This window comes from Anoplolepis gracilipes, chromosome 14 (assembly GCF_047496725.1).
Source record: "Anoplolepis gracilipes chromosome 14, ASM4749672v1, whole genome shotgun sequence".
Classification (NCBI taxonomy): Eukaryota; Metazoa; Arthropoda; class Insecta; order Hymenoptera; family Formicidae; genus Anoplolepis; species Anoplolepis gracilipes.
Genome location: NC_132983.1, coordinates 8,364,047 through 8,388,837, shown reverse-complemented (window position 1 = coordinate 8,388,837; position 24,791 = coordinate 8,364,047). Strand labels below are relative to the sequence as shown.

At 39.8% G+C, this 24,791-nt stretch overlaps 2 protein-coding genes across 2 annotated transcripts; one reads left to right on the top strand and one right to left on the bottom strand.

Annotated features, from left to right (window-relative positions):
* Positions 1-1,700: 1,700 nt before the first annotated feature.
* On the bottom strand, positions 1,701-6,147 carry LOC140673516 (uncharacterized). Its single transcript, XM_072906491.1, has 3 exons — positions 4,141-6,147; positions 2,195-4,016; positions 1,701-1,733 (listed from the first exon to the last, which is right to left on the bottom strand). The coding sequence occupies exons 1-3, from the start codon at positions 5,211-5,213 to the stop codon at positions 1,701-1,703; spliced, it is 2,928 nt and encodes a 975-aa protein (XP_072762592.1). The 5' UTR covers positions 5,214-6,147.
* Positions 6,148-15,926: 9,779 nt separating this feature from the next.
* LOC140673515 (uncharacterized) lies at positions 15,927-18,465 on the top strand. Its single transcript, XM_072906490.1, has 3 exons — positions 15,927-16,100; positions 16,172-18,408; positions 18,440-18,465. Exons 1-3 carry the CDS (start codon positions 16,057-16,059, stop codon positions 18,463-18,465), a joined length of 2,307 nt encoding a protein of 768 aa, XP_072762591.1. The 5' UTR covers positions 15,927-16,056.
* The last annotated feature ends 6,326 nt before the right edge of the window (positions 18,466-24,791 follow it).

Sequence of the window (24,791 nt, the reverse complement as noted above, 5' to 3'; positions counted from 1 at the left end):
CCGAACTGCTATCTAATATACTACAATGAGTGGCAGTGGTAGTGAACGACCTAGCAGCAGCAGCAGCAACAACAACAACAACAACAACAACAGCAGCCTCGAACGAGGCTATCAACATCTCAAGCAGGGCTGTGAACGAGGCTACGAACACGTTCTTCACGGCTACACTCAAGGTTACAAACAACTCAAGAACTCCTACGATCGTTCGAAAGACGACTGTGAAAGAGGCTGCGAACAGGTCAAGAACGATTTTCGAATGGGTGAAGGACGGCGGTGAACAACGCAAGAACGGATTAAGAACGGATCAGAAAACGTGAAAAAATAAAAAAACATAGAAAAAACGGAACTTAAAGAACGGCTCTTAAAGGACGATAAACGAAAAATGAGTGATAAAAAAGCAAACAACAAACAACCATCGAGAAAAACTGGCAAAGCAAAGAATCAACATAGTTTGGAGAGACGGCAGTTGGTAAACGAGCTGCACGCGCCAGCGAGAAAAAATTTTCCCCGAAGACACGTCATAGTCCGGGGATACGATGATCTGTGGCAAGCCGACATCGTCGAGATGCGTCCGTATGCTCGAGTCAACAAGGGATACAATTACATACTCACTGTTATCGATGTGTTGAGCAAGTATGCGTGGGTCGTACCGCTCAAGAGTAAAGGTGGAAACGAGACGGCCGATGCGATTGCAGAGATAATTCGAGACGATGCGAGATGCTCGAAAAATTTTCAAACCGATCAAGGAAAAGAATTTTAGAATGCAAATGTACAAAACCTCATGAAGAAACACGATATTAATCATTATTCGACATATTCCGTCATGAAAGCCTCGATCGTGGAACGCTTCAATCGTACTTTGAAGAATAAAATGTGGAAAATGTTTACGCTCAATGGAAACTACAAGTGGATCGACGAACTATCGAGACTCGTTGAAGAGTACAACACGCAAAAACATCGCACTATCGGTATGAGACCTGTCGATGTTACTCCAGCCGTCGCGGAGAAACTTTTACATACGGTGTACAGCAACGTAAAGATTGCGGCGCTGGCGAAATTTAAAATAGGCGATTCGGTGCGCGTGAGTAAATTCAAGACTTTATTCGAAAAAGGCTACACACCAAATTGGACCACCGAAGTGTTTGAAATTGTTAAGATACAGAAAACTAATCCCGTGACATATATATTAAAAGATTCGCGCGGAAATCCCGTCGCCGGTGGATTTTACGAATACGAACTACAACGCGTTGCTAATCCTGATATATATCTTGTGGAAAAGATATTGAAGAAGAGAGGGGATGAAGTTTTTGTGAAATGGTTGGGATTCGATAGTTCACGGAATTCTTGGATACATAAAAATAATGTATTGTAAAAATATAACAAATATTATATAAAGTTTACATATATAAATATATATAATATTCAAATATATACACTTTTTTCTTTTTTACAACGGTATTCTGTAATGCCCCCATGGTAGCGTATCGATACTTTTAGGTATTATATACCGTTTATCATCGTGTGGACTTAGAGCAATTTTTTTCTGCCGCATGGTATATACTTTATGCATTTTTGATCTTATACTCGATTGCTGTCGTGTCATTTCAATTCCTTCGTTCAAACACTGCATGTAATCGTCAAATGTTATCGTTTTCGCGACGACGCTATTCTTGACACCTTTTACCTTTTTCGTATCCTTTTTACCATCTATTTTTAGCGCATACATTTTTGCTCTAAGCCCGACAGATTCTGTCATTATCATACCGTTGTTTTCATCCTTCATCAGACCCGGTACCTTTTTATTCACGAGCGGTATACCGTACGCATTGTCTATCGCATAGTCGCTCGTGTCGAACTTGCCGATGTCGCGCTTCATATTCTCGTACACGTCTTCGCACTCAATGTGATATATGAGACTATCCGTGTCGGTGTACATGACTTTACATTTTTCTTTATACGTTGGAATCATGTAATCGTGATGAAATTCGTACAAACACATCTTGGATACATCAAGTATACACATACCTACATAGATTGGTTTGTAAAACTTCACCTCGAGTCTACGCAATTCCACAGCGATTAAATTTTCCGAAAAAACGCTCCTGCTATGAAAATTTGGTTTCGCGATCATTGCCTCTGCGCCGTACCTATCGTCCCATTTTGTTATAAGTTTTATATCTACGCGATTGCGCACATTTTCCATCGTTTTGCCGAAAACTGCATTATTCATTAATTTGTATAAATTCTTTTCATAATCATTTTTCGCCATTGTTCTAAATTGCGTGTTTAATTCAATATATGTACGTAACCATGGAGATTGCGCGAATTGTAATATGCGATGAATTTTTGTAACGCGAAGACCGTGTCGCGTACATTGCTGCAGATTGCGGTAGTGTATTACGTATCGTTTCTTATCGTATAAGGTCGCGAGCAACTTGTTCTCTCTCTTGTCGGGTGGTTTGTCACGCGTCGGACAAAACGGTAAGTCAGTATGCGCGTCGTGAAGATGTTGCGGGTACTCGAGATCGACTTCGAGGATGTAGCCTGTAGGCGAATCGGACGCGATCGATGATAGATCAAAATTGCATATATTGTCGACCCATTGAAAACTAGCGTAAGGCAAAGGTTGACACATTGCCCATCCGTATAAATTATTTATATCGAAATACATTAGATACGATGACGGTTTCAATGGGTCGTATGACTGCATGTACTTGTTATTAGCATGCGCGTATCTGTTGGAACATTGACTCAAACCACCGCGTATACCTCGTTCTATAAACATTACCATATCGATGTCAGTGAGCAATTCAAACTTAATATTTGTATGCTTCAACATGGCATCCCACGTGTATCCGGGCAGAGTATAATAATGCGCAGGGTCGAGCCCGTAACTCTTGATACAATTGTCACGAAAATTTTCAAAAACATCGCCTAATAACAAGACATCGATTTTTAAATATAGATCGCTATATTCGCCTAGCGTTCTAATGGAGAATCGGTTCCAAACAGTCTCGGCGTGCGCGTAATCGCTCTCGGATACTGTGTCATCGGTCAAGGAACTGTAAAATAATTCGCGCGGAGGTAAACATGTATCGTGCAATTTATCTACACAATCGATATATTCGTACGGAAAGACACCTTTTCGCGTTAACAGATCAAAGTCTTCTACCCGCAAATTTTGATATTCAGATTGTAAAATTTTTAATTTATCTTTACTGAGAAAAGATGCTAATTTGTTGAGACTTGTTGTGAGAAATTTAAAAGAATCGATGAAACGTAATTTAATGTGATTTCGCGAATTGTCTTCCGTAAGTTTAACATCTTTCGTAAATGAAACGTATTTTTCTTTAGTTATTGGAAGTAGATCGATTCTTCCTTCGAACGCTGTAGCTATTTCCTCGATTATAAAATGTGAATCGTAACCGGATAAATTGTGGAAAATAATTGGAATATAAAAGGATTCCTTATAATTTAGATTGCAATTTGAATGCGCGGGACCTCTGTACCGCCCAGTGAGGTGGCAATGATCGTGTACGCGCGTATCGTCTTCCACGAATGGTTTCTCACATATGTGACATTGAGTAGCGCTGTTAAACTTTTCCAATTCTTCACGCGTCAAATTTATCATGGGAAGATTTGTAGATAAAATTGTTTTCATGCTCGTTGCTAAATTTTTTAATTCTTCAGCAAACCATGCGACGCAATTGGCTTCGCGACGAGAATGATACGCGGACAACGAATTATCGTACGAGCAATGTACATAATAAGCGATACTAAACACTTGATGATGCTGGTATACATTTTTTTCTGCTTCTTCTTCTTTGTCCGTCTTTCTCAAAACACATTCCAGGTCGGCATACACGACGAAAGGAACCTGCTCCTTCCTGTTATAGTTGTTAAAAGCGAGCCACTTATCTTTATCGCTCGGTAATCGAATAGCGCAATCATTCATCTTCCCGCAGTCTACAGTATGTGACTGTAGTTTCTCATTCGAATAAAAATAATGTAGACATCTATAAAAGAGAAATAATAATTATATATATATATATATATATATATATTTTAACATTTATAAGAAATAGAAATAATAATTATATATTTATTTTGAAAAAAATCAATAATATTAAATATACATACCGATCACAGATATATTTTTGTCCATTGTGTTTATTGAGTTGCGAACTCACGAGTCGCGATAAATTCTTGATCCACGCGAAATGTCCGATATCTTGCGCATCTTGAATGTATAGCAAATTGGCGTGCTTGTCCCTCTTTTGCTCCGAAATACGAATAGGAACAATATTTTCGTTTTCGATGGTGTACACATTGATTGAAATATTGTTGTTAATTTCTAACTTTTTAATTTGATTAAGAGTCACTGGAAACTCAAAGTCTCGAAGATTTAGCACATCCGTGTAACGCGGGTACGATAATTCTCGTTCAACCCTTCTTTCAGCGGGATACATAGCAGCAGTCACTGCCCATGCGAAACATGCATTGTCTTTGGATCGCACGTTAACTATCGCTCGCTTCATCATTATCTTTCGCGGTAATATAATATGACATCCCGCACGCATAGGATTATATTTATTTATATTTACAGTCAAATTAAGTATACGCGATAATGCCCACCCACTATCACGTTCTTGAAATTCTTCGAGAGATGCTAAAGTGGGCTCGATAACACGTTGCTCGTACCATTCGCGTAAATCAGATGTACGAAATAGTTCACAGTTTTTTGTACTTACACTTTTATCGTCGTGCTTTTCACCCGTCACAAAATCACCGTTAAACATAGTATTCACTTTCACACTGCAGTGTGTTTCGATAGCGTCTCGCACATGTTCGAGCACGATATCACTCGCGTCTTCGAGAAACTGGCGAGGTTCGATATAATTGCTATTGATTATCGCACCAGTCGATATACGGTTCTCGAACGCTGTATCAATTTCTCGCCAAAATAGTGCAGCTTGATGCGCGCTGTGTCCGGCACCCGCGTGTACGAAACGTTTGCGCAACGCATTTTTCAGTCCTTCGAGTCGCGCGATCTTTGCGATCAACAATTGTCGATATCCGATCGATATTCGCGGTCGTTTAATTCGACTCTGCTCTTCCAACGACTTGATATAATCATCGCATCGCACCTCCCACGCAAAGTACTCCTCCACCGAATTTATCAAGGTGGATTGTTGCGTTAAAACCTGCTCCATTTTTTTACATATAAGGTACACTCGTGCAAGCTTCCACAATAATGGCGAGATGTGACTCTCTGTTCTGATTTATATCTAATCGTTATATTCTTTTCACGTTGCGAAAACGTTATTCTTTCGTATAAACATCCGTCATTTCTATATTATCACGTCTCTTTATCTCATGCATATTTCGTGGTAATGTAATATAATATGACATCCTCTACGCATAGGATTATATTTATTATTTATAATCAAATTAAATATACATGATAATGCCCACCCACTATGCGACACGTTATTCTTTAGCGCAAACATTCGTACTGTCGGCGCGTTATTCTTTAGCGCAAACATCCGTACTGTCGACGGTCTGTTTATGTTATCATTTAGCCAAAAATTTTATCTCACGCTTTGTCGTATACATTTGTAACCGAATATTTCTATCGTCGTATACATTTGATTAGATTTCATCATACGGCGGCCACACACGGCGCTCGAGAAAGCACGTGGGGACGCGATTTTTAATAATTTCTAGCAGCCTTACATTGGCGCTTGCAAAATTACGTCACAAATACTCCCCTCCTCATTACGTTTTGCGATATTACAAATTGATCGCAGTACTTTCAATAGTTTAGTATCGCATCAGTTGTCCGTGCATAAGGTTGTGCTAAAAAAAATGTGCTCCACAAAAGAAACCAGCAAGATGAATTTTTACATTCCGATTGAGAACGGTGAAATTCAATCAAAGAACATGTAAGTTTCAATTATTTTCTAAATATTATTTCCTAAAAATTATTTTCTAAATATTATTTTTTAATATATTTTAATATTTTATATAGCGTTTCATCTCGTCGTGCGGTTTGCATACTTGGAAGAAGGTATATCTTAACCCCGACATCTTACAAATATTTGGAGATTGGAATAAGCGTTGGAGCTATGTCGTATGTCGAATTGATACTTGGTGACAACCGAGTCTAATCGATTAGTATTGCCTATCGTACTCTGGCACTCATTGATGCAGAAACGTGCAGACATTGAACGACATGTACAATCGACTGAATGTCAACCATTATGGATCTGTGATCTATCTATCCAAATGATCGCATTAAACGGATCGAGAATTATTAAATTAACATTATCTAATAAGTCTTTGTATATGCAACCTCAAACATTATTACAATTATTCGATTTTGAAGATTGCATCGATCATATGCATTCATGGTTGTGTCAAAATACACATTTCGTGAATGAAAAATTTAAACAATTTTGTAACGTCTTGCAACGAAACAATATTACTGATGTAAATGATGCTGTGAAAGCGATTCGCGAGAGTGACGCGTTCGATAGCGGATCACTCGTAGATTGCGAATTGTTGGCGTGTGCTATAAATGATATACTTTATGATACTTGTAACAAATAAAAAATAAAAAATTATTATTAACATTAATGTTTCTATTAACACTATTTTATTCTACGACTCTTCCTCCTCCTCCTCCTCGTGCTCTCTTAGTCTCAGTCAAACAAAGACGTTTACCTCTCATAGGATCATATGCATAGTCTATTTAAAAAGAGATACTCTATTTAAAGAGAGAGATGAGATATGGGATCTCGTGTATATATTTGAGATAAATGCACGTGGCGCGTGGTTAGTTTTTTCCTATACGCTCTAAGAAGAACTCTAATGCGTTGCGAACGCTATCGCACCGTCTCCCTCTACCGCGTTGCAAACGTCTATCGCACCGTCTCCCTCTACCACGTTGCGGACGTCTATCGCACAGTCTCCCTCTACCGCGTTGCGAACGTAATTATTTATTGCAAATATACATTATGAATAAACAGAGTGGGGTGATTATTTTATCTATAACAGTTGACATTCCTCTCTCTCACCGTCAGACCTCCGCAGTCAGTCGGAGAGGACACTCCCTCCACGTGCGGAACCATATGTATGCCCCCCTCCCCCTCCCCCCTCCCCCTCTCAATCAGGGGATGTTTGGTACCACCCTCCCCCCCTTAATCTGGGGGGTGGGGCATTTGGTATCTCCCCCTTCCCCCTCAGTCTAGGGGAGACATTTGCCCCTTCCCCCCGATTGAGGGGGACATTTGCCCCCCCCGTCATTGCGGGGGGGACGAGGTACCTCGCCTCGTCCCCCCCCGCTTACCTCACCCCCCTCATATCCCTGGATTAGATCTCTCTTATATTATCTACTTATATTATATATATATATATATTATTTATATTGTTGATTTATTATATAATATATCTATATCACAATAATATGTCTATTGAGTTAATCATTTGTGTTGAAATCAGATAAATCTTATATTATTTTCTAAAATAATTATTGTTTTTATCACACAATTAATTACGCAATTGTTAAATATTATTTTGTGTTTTCAGATTATTGTTCTTAAATTGTTATATCTTTTTTTAATAATTCTAATTGTATTTCATTCAATTTAAAATATTTCCCTGTATTTCTAACATATAGATATGAATCGTAAATGTTCTTATTCTAAAAGACTTATTCGTCGTTTGATTCATAATGAATGCTTATCTTTGAAAAGAGGAGTACATACAAAATTGCCACAACAGCTAAATAATCCTAATATTCTACTAATTATGATCAATGTAATATTGAAACATATGATGATGAATTATGCAATTTACAATCTATTAATGAAACTAACAATGAATCAGTTCAATATACAAGTGAATGTAAGTTGGTTAAGTTATTTATTTTTACAAACTATTTTCATAGTAAAAACTCTTTTAATTATAAATAATTTTAAATATACAACTTTAAAGCTGTTATTTATAGTTAATTAATTTTGCTGTGAAAATAAACGCTTTATATATTGCACTTATATAGTAATTTTATTTTTTATTTTTAAATAAAATATATATATTTTGTTAATATAATTATTGAACTATTTGAAATATTTTGAATATGATATATAACTAAAGAGTATTTTTTTAAGTATAATTTTTTAAAACTCAGCACATTATTTATGAATATAAATATATTTGAATATAAAAACGCACACACGTATTATATATTACATTGTAATAGGCATATATATTTATATAATATATTTTTGAAAAATAAACGACGTTGACATAATAATATTTCCAGCAAATGAAAGAGCGTCATCACCACAATCATTCAATTATGCAGAAGATATAAACGATGACGTATCTTTTCTCGATGAAAATGAAAGTATAATATTGGACTGTAGAGATTTAGAGAACGATGATTTGAACGATGATAATTTTTCCGAAGAAGATCAGTGTCGACAAGAATTTGTTAACGAAATTTCAAATTGGGCAGTTGAATTTGTTTCTACAATTCCGCTTGCAGCAATTACTGCTTTGCTTAAAATTTTGCGCAAATATACAGAAGTTCCTTTTCCAAAAGATGCTCGAACGTTATTGCAAACACCTCGTACGACTATTATTTCTACAATGGATGACGGGCAGTACTGTTACTTAGGATTAAAAGAAGCAATTATTAAGATAATTGAAAAATATTTAAAATTAGGATTTGAAACACGCACTGTAAATCTGATGTTTAACATAGATGGTGTTCCTTTAGGGCATTCTAGTGAAAAAAGTTTATGGCCTATCTTATGTTCCGATTTTCTTACAAAACAAGTTTTTCTTATCGGAATCTACTGTGGTGAAGGTAAACCAAAGAATTCTAATGATTTGCTTCAACAAACTGTGGCTGAAGTAACATATTTTATAAATAATGGTATTATGTTAAATAATACTTTATTTCATATTAGAGTAAAAGCTATAATATGCGATACACCTGCGAAGTCTTATATTTTAAAAGTTAAATACTACAATGGTTATTATAGTTGTACTAAATGTGTTATAAAAGGATAGAGAATATGTAGATGATACAAATTGTGTGTGTTTTCCCTATGATCGAAATGAAGAACATAGAACGGACGAAAATTTCAGAAATTTGGCATATAATGATAATTATCAAATTGAGCAGACTATTTTGTGTAATATTCCTAATTTTGATTTAATATAAAATGTGCCTTTAGACTATATGCATTTAGTTTGTCTGGGTATAGTCCGAAAACTTCTTCTGTGGACTGTGAAATCATTTCCTTTTAAATTATCGATTATTCAAAAGAAACAAATTTCAACTGAGTTAATTAATTTTAGAAAATATGTCCCATTTGAATTCTCTAGAAAACCATGAAGTCTGAATTATCTTAAATTGTAGAAAGCAACGGAATTAAGGCAATTCTTATTATATGTAGGACCTATAGTACTTAAAGGTATAATAGACGAGAATGTTTATTCCAATTTTCTGACATTACATGCAGCCATAACAATTTTAGTTAGTCCAAATTTATCTGCTAAGGTAGAAAATATTCAGTACGCAAAAGAACTATTACAACACTTTGTTAAATACTTTCAAATAATATATGGAAAAAAATACGTTTCGCACAATGTACATAACTTGTTGCATCTAACTGATAATGTAGAAACATTTGGTCCATTAGATCAATTCAGCACATTTAGATTTGAAAACTATCTTTCTAAAATAAAAAAGTTGATTCGTAAAGGTGATAAGCCTTTGCAACAAATTGCAAGAAGACTAACGGAAATTGATATAAATAGTCGCAATAACGTTGAAATTTTAACAAATACTAATAACATTCAACTAAAAAAACATCATTGCAATGGACCATTATTAAATGGTATTGATCAAAAGACTTGTCGTCAATTTTCTATTTTAAAAACAAAACACTATACTTTAGATATTAATAACATAAAAAATGATTGTGTATTGTTAGATAATGGAACCTGTGTACAAATATATAATTTTATACAAATTTTATACATAAGAACAAAAGCTGGTTAATGGGAAAAGAAATAATGTGTAATTCGTCAAATCTTTATACTGTTGTGCCGCGGGACGGCACTGGGTTCGGGATCCGCGGAGGATAGCAGGATTCAGGGCGCAGGGAGGTTTTGTCGTTTCAATAATGCGACTTCTGTATAGTTATCGAAATATAATATATTTACTCAACTACAGAGGTGTAGCGCAGTGTTATTGCCTATAATGGCGAGGTCGGTTCCTTTCCTGGCGTTGCGGCGTAGGCGGAGATGGGCCCCTCGCGTCGGTCGTCGTGAGGATTGGCGGTTCGCACTTGGTCTCACTCGCGCACGGCGGTTGCGATTATACGTAATGTAATCGTACGCGCACTTCGATTATTCTTTATGACTGCTCGTCGCAGGTACGGCGATGGCTAACTTACTTTTGACTGCCCGTTGCAGTTATGGCTATTACTAACACTATTTGACTGCCCGTGCATCCGAGCGCGGCTGGGTTTTTTATACTGTTGGGCGGGCGTCCTAAATTTTGGTCGGGGTGCCCAACTCGCGCTGAGTGCAAGCGCAGTGGGTCCAAAGGTCGGACTTCCTGGTTTGCACTCTTTCGTAACGCTCGCCGCGATGTTCCGGCTTCGTCTCCGGTTTCGCGCGTGGTTCGCTATGTCAGCGGCACGCGCGGTCAATCGCGGTATGTGGATATCGCATGCTTATTGCGTTAGCCTTTCGCAATCGCTAAGTTTAATGCTTTATCGGTATATAATATTTATTTGTATAATATTTGTATAATTAGTTATAGTCTCGGGCTATAACATCCCTCCCCCGTTGTAAAAAGAAAACGGAGGGACGACGCTTTTCTTACTTTTATTTACATTGTTTACTTTATATATGTATAAATGTACAATTGTTGTTTCTTACATTAAAATCGTGTACTTAGACTACGCTTAAGTATAGGTTTCGGGAATCCGTAGGATAGGTCGTCGTCGGATATTCGCACGGACGGTCGTCTGTTTTGTTTCCTTCTTTTGTGTAGTTTAATTAAGAGTATTGTCGTAATTGCTAGCGCTATGGTTATCATGCCACTTACAGATATCGGGATGATAAACTAAACAGTTTGTGTGTGTAGAACGTTTCGTCGCTGTGACGTAGGTCATTGTCTATGTTCTGTATTCTATTTTTTAGTTCTGCTAGCTCTGCGCGATGTTGTAGCACCTCTTTCGCTTAGCGTTGTGTCTCATCTCGTGTTTCCGTGTCGTCCCGTATGAACGTCAGGTTTGTTTCGGGTAGGAACGTTTCTAGGTTTCTGCCAGGGATCGTGTCTTTATTTTCTATGGTCATGTCCGGCGTTATTGCTTTGCAGTTGTCGCGTATAGTTAGTTTGCCAGTATGTTTTATTATTATTTTTTTTTCTTGCCTTTCTTTGCACGTTATTACGATTTGCGTGTCGCTTATGACTGAGTATAGCCAGGCGTGTAGATCGTGTAACGGGATCCATATAGCGTTACTCGTAATGGTGTGCTTCGTGTTAAGTGATTGCGGTACTGGTGTCTTTGTAAGTACATTTGCACTTCGCACGGGCTATCTACGTTTATGCGGCGTATCGGGTAGATTTTTTCGCAGGTGTATTCGTTATTTTTTTTTGTAACATTCGTTAAGCTCGTCTTCGCTTATCTGTAGGTATGTGTGTCCCTCTTGATTTAGTACTATTACCTGATTTTTTACATCCGCGTGCGTGAATATATTTTCTCGGTCATGTGTTGGCAGGGGGATTACCCTAACTACGTCATACGCTGGTTGTGAGATTAGCGGGAATTGTAGTACGGTGAATATTTTCGGTCCGTCTCGATACGCGCTTATCTTTACGTATTCTTCATTCTTCGCTACTTAGTTTAAAGGGAAAGTATAGCCCTTGCACTCCCTGTGCGGCTTTTTGGAGTTGCGTGATTATATTTTCGATTGGCGTTAATATCGGGTGCATTGTGCCCTTTCGTATGTACGTTAAGTATTCAATTACATCTTTCGCGTTGCTCGTGAGGTCGGCTATCATTGCTAATATTACGGTGAAGTGTTCGTCGATCTCGCGAATACTGTATTCCCTAAGCTGGTGGTTTATGAGTCTACCGTTATAGTCTAACATATTTTCGAGCTTGTCTAAGTGTGTGATTGTTAAGTTTAGAACTTGTAACTGATTTTTCATCGCGTGTTGTACCGTGTGTTGTGTGTTTTGTAGTAAGTGTATCTGTTCGTCTATTAATTTTTTATCGTTCGCGTCCATGGTTCCGAATAGAGTTTTGGCTACTGTTCCAATTCCGAACAATCCTCTACGTTTATTTGTTTGTGGTGCGTATAGTGTATTTATGATTGTTATCAGTCGCGTAAGCTGGTCCGTGTCTCTTTTGACTATTTTGTTTAAATTGTGGCAAGTTTTCCGGTTAGTGTTTTCGAGTATCATCTCTGTGCACATTGCGTCCGTCTGTTCTATGTATATTTTTACTTGCCGAAATTTTTCGTTGATTTGGTCGAGGTCTAGTTTGATTACTAGCTTCCATGTCTTCTTTACTTGGTGCGGCCTATCTTCTCGAAATACAATCCGGGATTATATTTGAATTTTTGTATTTCATAGGTGTCGCTTGCCTTTTCTACTTCTGTGAGCATCGCGCTTATCCCGTAGGTGAGGTATCTGTAATGTTATATTATATTTCATTTTTATTTTTAGTTCGCAAACGTCGTCTTAATCCTTATGTTGCGCTTTTTTATCGTTGCGGGCGTTTTTATTTCTTTCGCGGGGTCTGAGGCGGGTCCGTTATATTTTCACTCTTCTTTGCGCGTCAGACTGTTTTCGGCTCCATTCGCGTCATGCCATTAGCATTCATCTTGTAGAAAAAAAAATTTTTGTTATGGGTCGTCTTTGGTCCGTCGATTGCCTGCGGTGCGAAAAATTGTTTCCCTGCCACCTGCACCCCATTTACTGTCGGCGGTGCTTTTATGATCCAGTCGTGGGGCCAGATCTTCCCGTTAGATTTTTGGCTCGCGCGAAGGATGCAATTTTTCGTGCGGAGCCGTACTCGCTCCGGATGACAGTGGACGTTGCCTCCGGCACGCGGTCGGTGCAGGAGGTGGTGCCGTATTTCCGTCAGCAATGGTACCGGTTAATGGACATTATTGATGCTCGGTGAGAGGAAGAAGAGGAGCTGCTTCTGGCCCTTCGCGGGGAGGATGCCTTCGTGGATCCTAACCAGGATGACTTCAGGTTGCATTACTGGCGTATTACTGGCCCGGGTGCCTAAGGTAAGTGGCTACGGGAGTTGTTTATGTATTTCTCTCTCTCTCTCTCTTTTTTTTTTGCTGCGCGTGATGTCCTTTTCTTCTTTTCCTACGCGTCTATGAACGGCTTGAGCCTATTTACATGCATGCGGGTCGTTTTTCTTCCCCTCTTTACCGTGTAATTTACGTCGGAGTGTTTTTCGGTAATTACGTACGGTCCTGCCCATAGTGATTCGAGCTTTTTTGATCGTCCTCGGCGTAGGGTCTCATCAAAAATTAAAACCTTGTCGCCTATTTGAAATTTTATTTCTTTCGTCTTTTTGTCGTAATTTTCCCTTGATTTTACTTTTTCGTCTTTGATATTTTCTTTCGCTATTCGGTTTGTTGCCCGTAATTGTTCCTTTAATTCTTGCGCGTAATCGTCAGTAGTGTTATAGTGGGGATTCTAAGCCATGGGGCGCTGAGGGGGGTGCGGGGGCGGGGGTATCTGGGAGGCGCGAGGGGTCTGATGTTAGGGAAAGGGGGGTGGGGTGGGGGGGGGTGAAGGGTCCTACACACGTTCGAAAGTAGATGTTTATCTTTGCGGTTGATTTTATAGCCGGGGGTATTTTAGAAGTCATAAAATTGTTTTTTTTCTAGTTTTATGATCATTTTATAGTCATTATATCATTAGGATTTTAAGCGCCGACGTTCGGCAGCTTTGCACCCTCGCGGAAAATCTCCCATAAAACTGGAGCAAAACATGTTCCATAATTTTTAGGGGAAGAACTGCAACTGCAAGGTGTTTATCTTTGTGGTTGATTTATAGCCGGGGGACATTTTAGAAACCATAAAAAGTGTTTTTTTTCTTTTTTTTTCTAATTTTTTATGATCATTTTATGACCATTAGAATATTATGGAAAAAGAGATTTTAAGCGCCGACGTTCGGCAGCTTTGTACCCTCGCGGAAAATCTCCCATAAAACTGGAGCGAAACATCTTCCATAATTTTAAGGAAAGAATGCAACGCATCAGCGCCATTATGGAAAAAAAGATTTTAATCGCCGGGGGACATTTTAGAAGCCATAAAAGTCGTGGGAAAACAATAAAAATTTTGGCCGACACTGCGACGAACATGTCGGAACGTTTTTATAGATGCAAAAGCGTTGACGTTCGGTAGGATGTGTTAAGACAGCATTAGGCGAAATATAAGAATGAGAGCCCCGTCAAACCATAGTACGATTTGAAAGGGCATAGAGGAAGCTGTGGAAAAAAAAAATTTGAGTGGTTACTGTCAGGCATTAGAATTGTTAGTGACACAATAGTGAATAAATGGAAAATATTAATTTCGAAGCGATAATAGACGAGTCGTCAGACGAAGAGCATGCGTTGTCGGACGATAGTAATTATATTAGTGATTGCAGTAATACCGATTTTGACGACAACGTAGTAGAAAATGAACAACTCCGTGCGCAAAATCAACGTAAGATTTGCGCCATACACTTTTATTATTCAACGGTGCTCTAGCTCTCTGTGCTTCGTGTATGGACACCTTTCGAGATGACATCGGATTAATATACGAAATGCGGAGACATAAAGTTACATCGCCCGATGAGGTGGATATGCGATGGTGCAGTAGCTGTCAAATTTTATTACATATAATAATGTCGCGTAATATGTGTTATGTTTGCACACCAAAATAGAGAGAGAAAAAATGGAAAACGTGCAGCAGAAAGAACGCGACTTGTTGGAGCGTTCCCACCAAGTCACCACATTGGGTGAATATTTTGGATGGCTGCAGCATTGCGAGGAGTTTATCGAAGAGCTTGAAGAACGCAGCCGTGTCAAGCGTCCGCGACTCTCAATCGGAAATAGACAATCTTTGGTGACAAGAATTGCGCGACTCGAGGGTGCAAAAACTCGATTGCAGAGACAGTTTATACCCAGTGGTGGTGATTATAGTAGTGAAAATAACTCGGAGAGACTCATATGGCGAGAGATTGATACGGCGTTTGAGAGCCGCATCTTGACTGGTGCGGTTATAAATTATAATCACATCGAACCTCGTCAATTTTTGGAAGATGCGAGTGACATTGTGCTCGAGCATGTGCGAGACGTTATGCAAAAACACAACAGTGTGAAAGTGAATACAGTGTTTAACGGCGAGTTTGTGGCGGGCGATAAGCATGCCAATAAATCAATCAATACGAGAAACTGTGAACTCTTACATACATCCGATTTACGCGAGTGGTATGAGCGGCGAGTCGTCGAGCCAATCCTTGCATCGCTCGAAGAATTTCAGGAACGCGATAGCGGATGGGCATTATCGCGTATACTAAATTTGACTGTAAATATAAATAAATATAATCCTATGCGCGCCGGATGTTACGTGCAATTATCGCGAAAGATAATAATGAAACGAGCAGTGGTTAACGTGCAATCTAAAGACAATGCATGTTTTGCGTGAACGGTAGTGGCTGCTCTGTATCCAGCTGAAAGATGCACACACCGACAATCATCGTACCCGCATTATACAACAGTACTAAATCTCCAAGATATTGAGTTTCCAGTCACTCTTAATCAAATTAAAAAATTTGAAATTTATAATGATATTTCAATCAACGTGTACAGTTTTGAAAACGAAAACATTGTCCCTATTCACCTTACGGAGCAAAAGAGAGACAAGCACGTCAACTTGCTCTACGTGCAAGATGCGCAAGATATCGGACATTTTGCATGGATCAAGAATCTATCTAGACTTGTTAGTATGCAACTCAGCAAACACAAGACTAAAAAATATATCTGCGATCGGTATGTATATTTAATAAAACTCTAAAAATATTTAAAACAAGGATATAAAAATTTTAACTTTTATTTTACAGATGCATGCACTATTTTCACTCGGTCGAGAAATTGCAATCACATACAGTAGACTGTGGAAAGATGAACGACTGCGCTATCCGATTACCGAGCGATAAGGATAAGTGGCTCGCATTTACCAACTACAACAGGAAGGAGCGACTACCTTTCGTCGTGTACGCCGACCTGGAGTGCGTTTTGGTGAAAAAAGAAGAAGAAAATTTTTATCAACATCACCAAGTATTTAGTATGGCTTATTATGTACATTGCTCGTACGATAATTCGTTATCCGCGTATCATTCTCGTCGCGAAGCCAATTGCGTTGCATGGTTCACCGACGAACTTAAAAATTTGGCGCAACATGTAGAAAATATTTTAACAACCAATGTCCCCATGGTAAATTTAACGCAAAATGAATGGAAAGAATTTCGAAGTGCGACTCAGTGTCATATATGTGAGAAACCATTCGTAGAAGATGATACGCGCGTACGCGATCATTGTCATTTGACCGGGCGGTACAGAGGTCCCGCGCATTCAAATTGCAATCTAAATTACAAAGAATCTTTTTGCATTCCAATAGTATTTCACAATTTATCTGGTTATGATTCTCACTTTATAATCGAGGAAATAGCCACAGCGTTCGAAGGGGGAATCGATTTACTTCTGATAACAAAAGAAAAATATATTTCATTTACAAAACATGTTAAAGGTACGAAAAACAAACCGGGAAATCACATTAAATTACGTTTCATAGATTCATATAAATTTCTCACAACAAGTCTCGACAAATTGGCGTCTTTTCTGAGCAAGGATAAACTCAAAATTTTACAATCGGAATATAAAAATTTATCCGCCGAAGATTTCAATTTATTAACAAGAAAAGGTGTCTTCCCGTACGAGTACATTGACTGCGTAGATAAATTGCAAGATGCGTGTTTACCATCACGAGAATCATTTTACAGTTCCTTGACAGGTAACACAGTATCTGAGAGCGATTACGCGCACGCTGAGATTGTGTGGAAGCGATTCTCCATTCGAACGCTAGGCGAATATAGCAATCTGTATTTAAAAATCGATGTTTTGTTATTAGCAGACATTTTTGAAAATTTCCGAGAGAGTTGTATCAAGAGTTATGGGCTCGACCCCGCGTATTACTATACTCTTCCCGGTTACACGTGGGACGCCATGTTAAAGTATACGAAAATTATATTTGAATTACTCACAGACATTGACATGGTTATGTTTATCGAACGAGGTATACGCGGTGGTCTGAGTCAATGTTCCAACAGGTACGCGCGTGCTAATAACAAGTACATGCAGTCGTATGACTTATCAAAACCATCAACGTACTTGATGTATTTCGATGTTAATAATTTATACGGATGGGCAATGTGTCAACCATTGCCCTACGCCGATTTTCAGTGGGTCGATAATGTTTCCAATTTTGATGTATCATCGATCGCGCTCGATTCGTCTACAGGCTACATCCTCGAAGTCGATCTCGAGTATCCGCAGCATCTTCACGATTCGCACACTGACCTACCGTTTTGTCCGACACAGGACAAACCACCCGGCAAGCGCGAGGGCAAGCTTCTCGCAACCGTATATGATAAGAAGCGTTACGTGATACACTACCGCAACCTGCAGCAATGTTCACGTCACGGTCTTCGTGTTACAAAAATTCATCGTATATTACAATTCACTCAATCTCCGTGGCTCCGTACTTATATAGAACTCAACACAAAATTTAGAACACTGGCAAAAAATGATTTTGAAAAAAATTTGTACAAACTAATGAATAATGCAGTGTTTGGCAAAACGATGGAAAATGTGCGCAATCGCGTAGATGTTAAACTTTTAACAAAATGGGACGGAAGGTACGGCGCAGAGACATTGATTGCAAAACCAAATTTTCATAGCAGAAGCATTTTTTCGGAAAATCTAATCGCTGTAGAATTACGTAAACTCGAGGTGAAATTCTACAAACCAATTTACGTAGGTATGTGTATTCTCGATATATCCAAGACATGTTTGTACGAATTTCACCACGATTATATGGTACCAATGTATCGGGAGAGATGCAAAGTCATGTACACTGATACGGATAGTCTTATATATCACATTGAGTGCGACGATGTGTACGAGAATATGAAACGCGACATCAGCAGATTTGATACAAGCGACTATGCGACAGACAATGCGTACGGTATACCGCTCGTGAATAAAAAGGTACCGGGTCTAATGAAGGATGAAAACAACGGTACCATAATGACTGAATTTGTCGGGCTTAGAACAAAAATGTATGCGTTGCGCGTAAATGGTAAGAAGGATACGAAAAAGGTAAAAGGCGTCAAGAGTAACGTTATTGCGAGAACGATAACGTTTGACGATTACACGCGGTGTTTGAACAAAGAGATTGAAATAACGCGTAGTCAATCGTGTATAAGATCAAAATTACACAAGGTATACATCATTCGCGAAACAAAAATTGCTCTAAGTCCGTACGACGACAAGCGGTATATCGTACCTACAACTATTGATACGTTACCGTGGGGACATTATAAGATATCTTTATAAAATATAAATGTGTGCGTGATTTTTTTTTTTCTTGTATGTATATTTCATATTTTATATATTGTAATGACTATTGGAAAGGATGTATTAATAAAGATTTTGTATATTTCCTATATTTTTTATATTGAATACATTGTATTTCTTATAAAATTAAATTACATGATCCTTATGTACCCAAGAATTGTGCGAGCTATCAAATCCCAACCATTTCACGTAAACCTCGTCACCCCTCCTGCGCAGTACTTTCTCCACGAGATACACATCTGGATAATTCGCGCGATGCAACTCGTGCTCGTAAAATGCTCCAGCGATAGATTTTTTGCGATAATCCTCGAGTAGATATGTTACGGGATTAGTATGTTGCACTTTAACAATCTTAAACACCTCGGTTGTCCAATTTGGTGTGTAACCCTTTTCGAAAAGTTTTTTGTATTTGCTAACGCGTACCAGGTCACCTACTTTAAACTTTGCAGGAGCAGCAATTTTTATACTGTTGTATACTGTATTTAAAAGTCTATCAGCGATCGTGGGAGTAACATCGATAGGTCTCATATTGATAGTGCGATGTTTTCGCGCGTTATATTCTGCAACGAGTCGGGATAGCGCGTCGATCCACTTGTAAGTTCCGTTCAGCGTAAACATCTTCCACATGTCGTTCTTCAGCGTGCGATTGAATCGCTCGACGACAGACGCCTTCAATACCGAATATGTGGAATAGTGATTAATGTTATGTTTCCGTATAAACCGTTGCACATCGGTATTGTAAAATTCCTTCCCGTTATCAGTTTGTATGTTTTTCGGGCATCTCTTGCTATCTCGAATTATTTTGGCGATTGCATCAGCCGTCTCCCTTCCACCTTTACTCTTGAGTGGTGCAGCCCATGCATACTTGCTCAACACATCGATGACGGTGAGTATGTAGTGGTAACCTTTGTTGAAACGAGAATACGGACGCATCTCGACGATGTCGGCTTGCCACAGATCATCGTATCCCCGCACTATGACGTGTCTTCAGGGAAAATTTTTTCTCGCTGGCGCATGCAATTCGTTCACCAACTGTCGTCTCTCCAAACTATGTTGATTCTTTGCTTTGTCAGTTTTTCTCGATGTCCGTTTGTTGTTCGCATTTTTTTCACTCATTTTCGTTTATCGCTTTTAATAGCCGTTCTTGACCTGTTCTGACCTATTCTTGACCTGTTCTTGGCCTGTTCTGACCTGTTCTTGACCTGTTCTGACCTGTTCTTGACCTGTTCTTGACCTGTTCTGACCTGTTCTTGACCTGTTCTTGACTTGTTCTTGGCCTGTTCTTGACCTGTTCTTGACTTGTTCTTGGCCTGTTCTGACCTGTTCTTGACCTGTTCTGACCTGTTCTTGATCTGTTCTTGACCTGTTCTGACCTGTTCTTGACCTGTTCACCGCCGTCCTTCACCCATTCGAAAATCGTTCTTGACCCGTTCGCAGCCTTTTTCACAGTCGTTTTTGACTCGTTCGTAGCCGCTTCTGACCCGTTCGTAGCCTCGTTCACAGACGTCTTTTGACCGATCGTAGGAGTTCTTGAGTTGTTTGTAACCTTGAGTGTAGCCGTTAAGAACGTGTTCGTAGCCTCGTTCGCAGCCCTGCTTGAGATGCTGATAGCCTCGTTCGAAGCTGTTGCAGCTGCTGCTAGGTCGTTCACTGCCATTGCCACTGCCACTCATTGTAGTTTAGATAGCAGTTCGATAATTCTTCGTAGCTGTTCGATAATTGTTCGCAGCCGTTCTATAATCCTTCGTAGCTGTTCGATAACCGTTTGATAGCCGCTCCTAACCAGTTCACTGATGCTCATTTAGGTTTGATAGCTGTTTCTGAGTTAGCGTTAGCCGGGCGTTGAAGTTCGTTTAGCACAATCTGTATTGCTCGCACGTCCTTCTCAAGCGAAATCAGCTTCTCGTCTGATTCTTTCTGTTGATTCATTAATCTTTTAACGCAGGACTCCACATACAGTTTGTTGACGGCATCGGTGTCAGCCTCTGGTTGCGCTACACGGCAAATCTTACGTGACCTTGCATCGAAGTCTGTAACGACGCGACACAAAGCGTTTTCGTGCACATAACTTTTTACCAATCTATCCCAAGAACCGTTTGTGCCGGTTGCATCATTTCTTGGATCGAATAATCCAAATTTGTTGATAGGCATTTTTTCTGATGCTTCGTAAAGTGTCACGCAACGCTGATCGACTGATTAGTTTTGTCGAGACACCATTTAATTTATAATAATTCCTGCTTCACGAAGTTCCTCGATGATCGACTGGATCTCGTTGTCGTGAGCGTTGTGACCAGCTTGGCGCGAAGCGTTGAGCAATCGTAGCCGATCCACTAGTTCGTTGGGATTGTCCCAGTACACGTAATCAATCATATTGTTGGTTAGCGTCATAGCGCGAGGCATAGATATCTCCCCTCCAGATTCTGTATTTTTCGATTCGAGCGACATCAACGGTGCAATTATATGTTTGTACTTGTACCCCCTGTTACCCTTCAAATGGCCCTGCGCATCACAATCGCGTCTATGCGCGTTCGTCACCAATAATATGCTCTTGTATTTTTCCAAATCGTCCCCCCTCGTGTAAAGTTCGTCATCGGGAATTCTCTTGAAGATCAACTCGTACAATCCTGGCGTTCCAATGTACCGCACGTCGTTTATGATAATAGAGTCATCTTTGTTGATGTTGAATTGTTTGTTGCCGAGTCGCAGTTCATTCTTTCTGTCAAAATAGACTCCATACACATGATCAATCTCGTGATTTTTGTCGCCACTAAACAAAGCGCCTATGTACTTTTGCCCAAGTGGCCCAAAGTACTCCCGCAACGTTTCTTGAACTTCCAGCGTTTGTAACTTGTTTCGAACAAACGATGATTCGAGCATGTTGCCCGAGGTTTCGAAAACATCTTCGTTTACGCTTGTTGGTGCGGTTAACGGCGTAGAGGCTATCGACGGTTCATACAGTAAAACGTCCGATCGTTTCCTTTTTTTCGGTGTCGCATCTTCCTCTTCCTCTTTCTCTACCTCCTCATCTTTAGCCTCTTCCTTCTCATCCTCCTTGTATCGCTTGATTTTAATCTTTGCGCTACTCTCCGACTTATTTTTCACCGCGAACGAGTTGTCGACAATCTTTTGCAGCGGCTCGATAATAGGTTTAAAATGGGTCTTGACCGCGATATTGTCATCGATGTTACCGGTCTTCAAAGCGCGATGTTTCTTGCGGATCGATTCGCTCGTTTTCGCAATCTCCTTCGCCATCTTTTCACGCTCGCGAATATTATCGCTCCCAGCCATATCGATAGAGAGTGTTGAACGTTCGCGTTTCACCCCTCACGACAGAATGTAGGCAACGACTAATCATTTTGTGGTATCGCAAACACGTTAAATCCGTTTCTGTATCGCCCGTTTGTAAGCAAGCTATCCTTGTCTATCACGAGAAATCCATACTTTTGCTGCCAACAAGTACGACATAACTCACTGAAATCCTCGTATGACATGTCGGTATTCACGTGATCGTTGTACACGTGTTTCAAGTTGGTGCCATCCTGTTTAAACAAGATTAGCAGGTTCGCATTGTCGCGTAAAAGATGTTTCGGTATTCTCGCGTATGTCTGGCAGAGATAGAAGCAGTCGACGTTCGAGTGGCGTCCCATTGAGAAATATTCTCTTATCGTATTTTGTTTGTCGCACGCCACGTCATCGAAAACGAAAATCGAGTTTGGACGTGCTTCGCTCGGTGGAATGACGTCACTGTTATTGGAGAATGTAAAATAGCCGATTTCATCGATCGACGTTAACAAATTCTCCAAATATTGATATTTTGGCTGTTACAGTGACTTTGAATACACGTACACATTTTCAAAGCGGACGCCGTGCGGGCTTTCTATCAAACTAATCAACACGTTAGTTTTACCGCAATTCGAGGGGCCGCAAACGATTGCGCGTATAGTATTCGGCAGCATCGTACCGTGTCTACGCATCTCCGCATTGTCACCCATCGAGCGTAATCTGACGTCGTAATTTGTCACGCGTATCGCGAAAGGTTGTCGCACGAATTTCATTTTCCCACTTCCGATTCGGATCGCACGCCTGTCTATTTATAGCTGCGTGGAACTACAAAGTGTTCAATAACGAAAAAATGTTTGTCCTGCTATCAAGTCCTTACGATATTCTCGATTTGAGTGCCGAACAGCTACAGTTTGTATCTAAAGCAGTTTTATTGCGAATGTGTGGCAATCACGTCCACTACGTGTGGGACAAACTTCCGGAATACATAAAGGCGGATTCGGAGGTTCAGACCTATCGTCGCTGTTTCGAACATTACAATCAACCGTGGCAACAAACGCACATTGACGGTCCAGCGCCAATGATAAAAGATTGTCGTGAATGTCAACGCAAATAAGCAGAGGTCTATTAAATCGTGCAATAAACGCGCTTCCTATCGAATTACATATTCCTGGATACCAGTTTTGTGGTCCGGGCACGCGGCTAGAAGAACGATTGGCTAGAGGTGATCGAGGTATCAACCCATTGGACGCAGCGTGTCGTGAACACGATATAGCGTACTTTCGGAGTAACGATCTTGCCGAAAGACACGCGGCGGATAGGATACTCGCCAAAAAGGCGCAAACTCGCATCACTGCATAAGATTCGTCTCTCGGTGAGAGAGCCGCAGCCACAGCTGTCTGGATAGCGATGAAAACCAAAACGAAGTTCGGTATGGGTCTAAAGAAGAAAACGAAGAAAAAGATGGTGAAAAAACGAATACTTCCGGTAGCGAAACGCGGGGGTGTATTACCGATTCTACCAGTGTTGGGCGCTCTCGGATCTCTGATTGGTGGAGCGGCTGGTGTAGCAAAGATGGTGAACGATGGAAAAGCTACACAACGTCAGTTTCAAGAAATGCTACGTCACAATCGTGCCATGGAAGGTCGCGGATTGTATCTCGCACCATACAAATACGGACGAGGAGTCTCAATGAAAAAGAAGAAAAAAAAAAAACGTCAAAGAGACGCTAAAAATGCCAGAGGGCGTAACTACCAACGTACAATTGCTGCAACTAGCAAAACGTATGCACATTCCATATTTTAGAGGTGTTTTTATGCGTAACTCATTACCGATCGGTGGTATATATCGAAACGAGAGCGGGATCATAAATTTGGATAACGCTAAAGGCTCGGGTACTCACTGGGTAGCGTATGCAAAGAGGGGGAATTGTGCTATATATTTTGATAGTTTTGGCAATCTTCGACCGCCGAATAAATTGGTGCGATATTTAAATGTGACAAAAATAGAATATAATCACACATCCTATCAAACTTATAATCAAAGCATCTGTGGACAATTGTGCTTGCAGTTTCTCCGAACGGTCGATGCACGCGAATTTAAAGACATACATTGTGCTATTTAACTTAGTATTCGTTAAACAGTTTGATCAACATGTCTATGACATTCACGCTGACTGGAAAGAGCAGCGTTCTCGCGGCAAACTACTTTCCCAACGTAGATTTAAGCGACGGTGAATACGAGCTTGGTCTAGCGGATTTTGAAAGTTATCACACGATATCGAACGTGAATTCCTCGAATAATAAATTTTACTTTGGCAAAGACGATGCGGAAATTACGATTCCCGAGGGATCGTACGAGCTGCAAGCGATAAATGAATTTTTGAAACATACAATTTTACGAAAACGTTCGCAACACACAGTTCGTGATGGTGATAAAAAACACACTGACGACGGCGATAACTTTGAGCCTGGAGAATGGCCTATAGTGCTCCGCGCTAATTACAATACGATGAGGAGCGAGATCAAATGCGCCTACAGATTAAATTTTAGCAAGCCTAACAATATTGGATTGCTGCTAGGATTCTCGAACCGTATACTGCAGCCGCGAAAATGGTACGAGTCGGACGTGCCGATTAACATTATCAACGTGAACATTATCCGCGTCGAATGTAATGTGACCGCGGGTGCGTACAACAACGGCAAACTCGTTCATACGATACACGAATTTTCACCGAGGGTACCACCAGGATATAAGATATCGGAA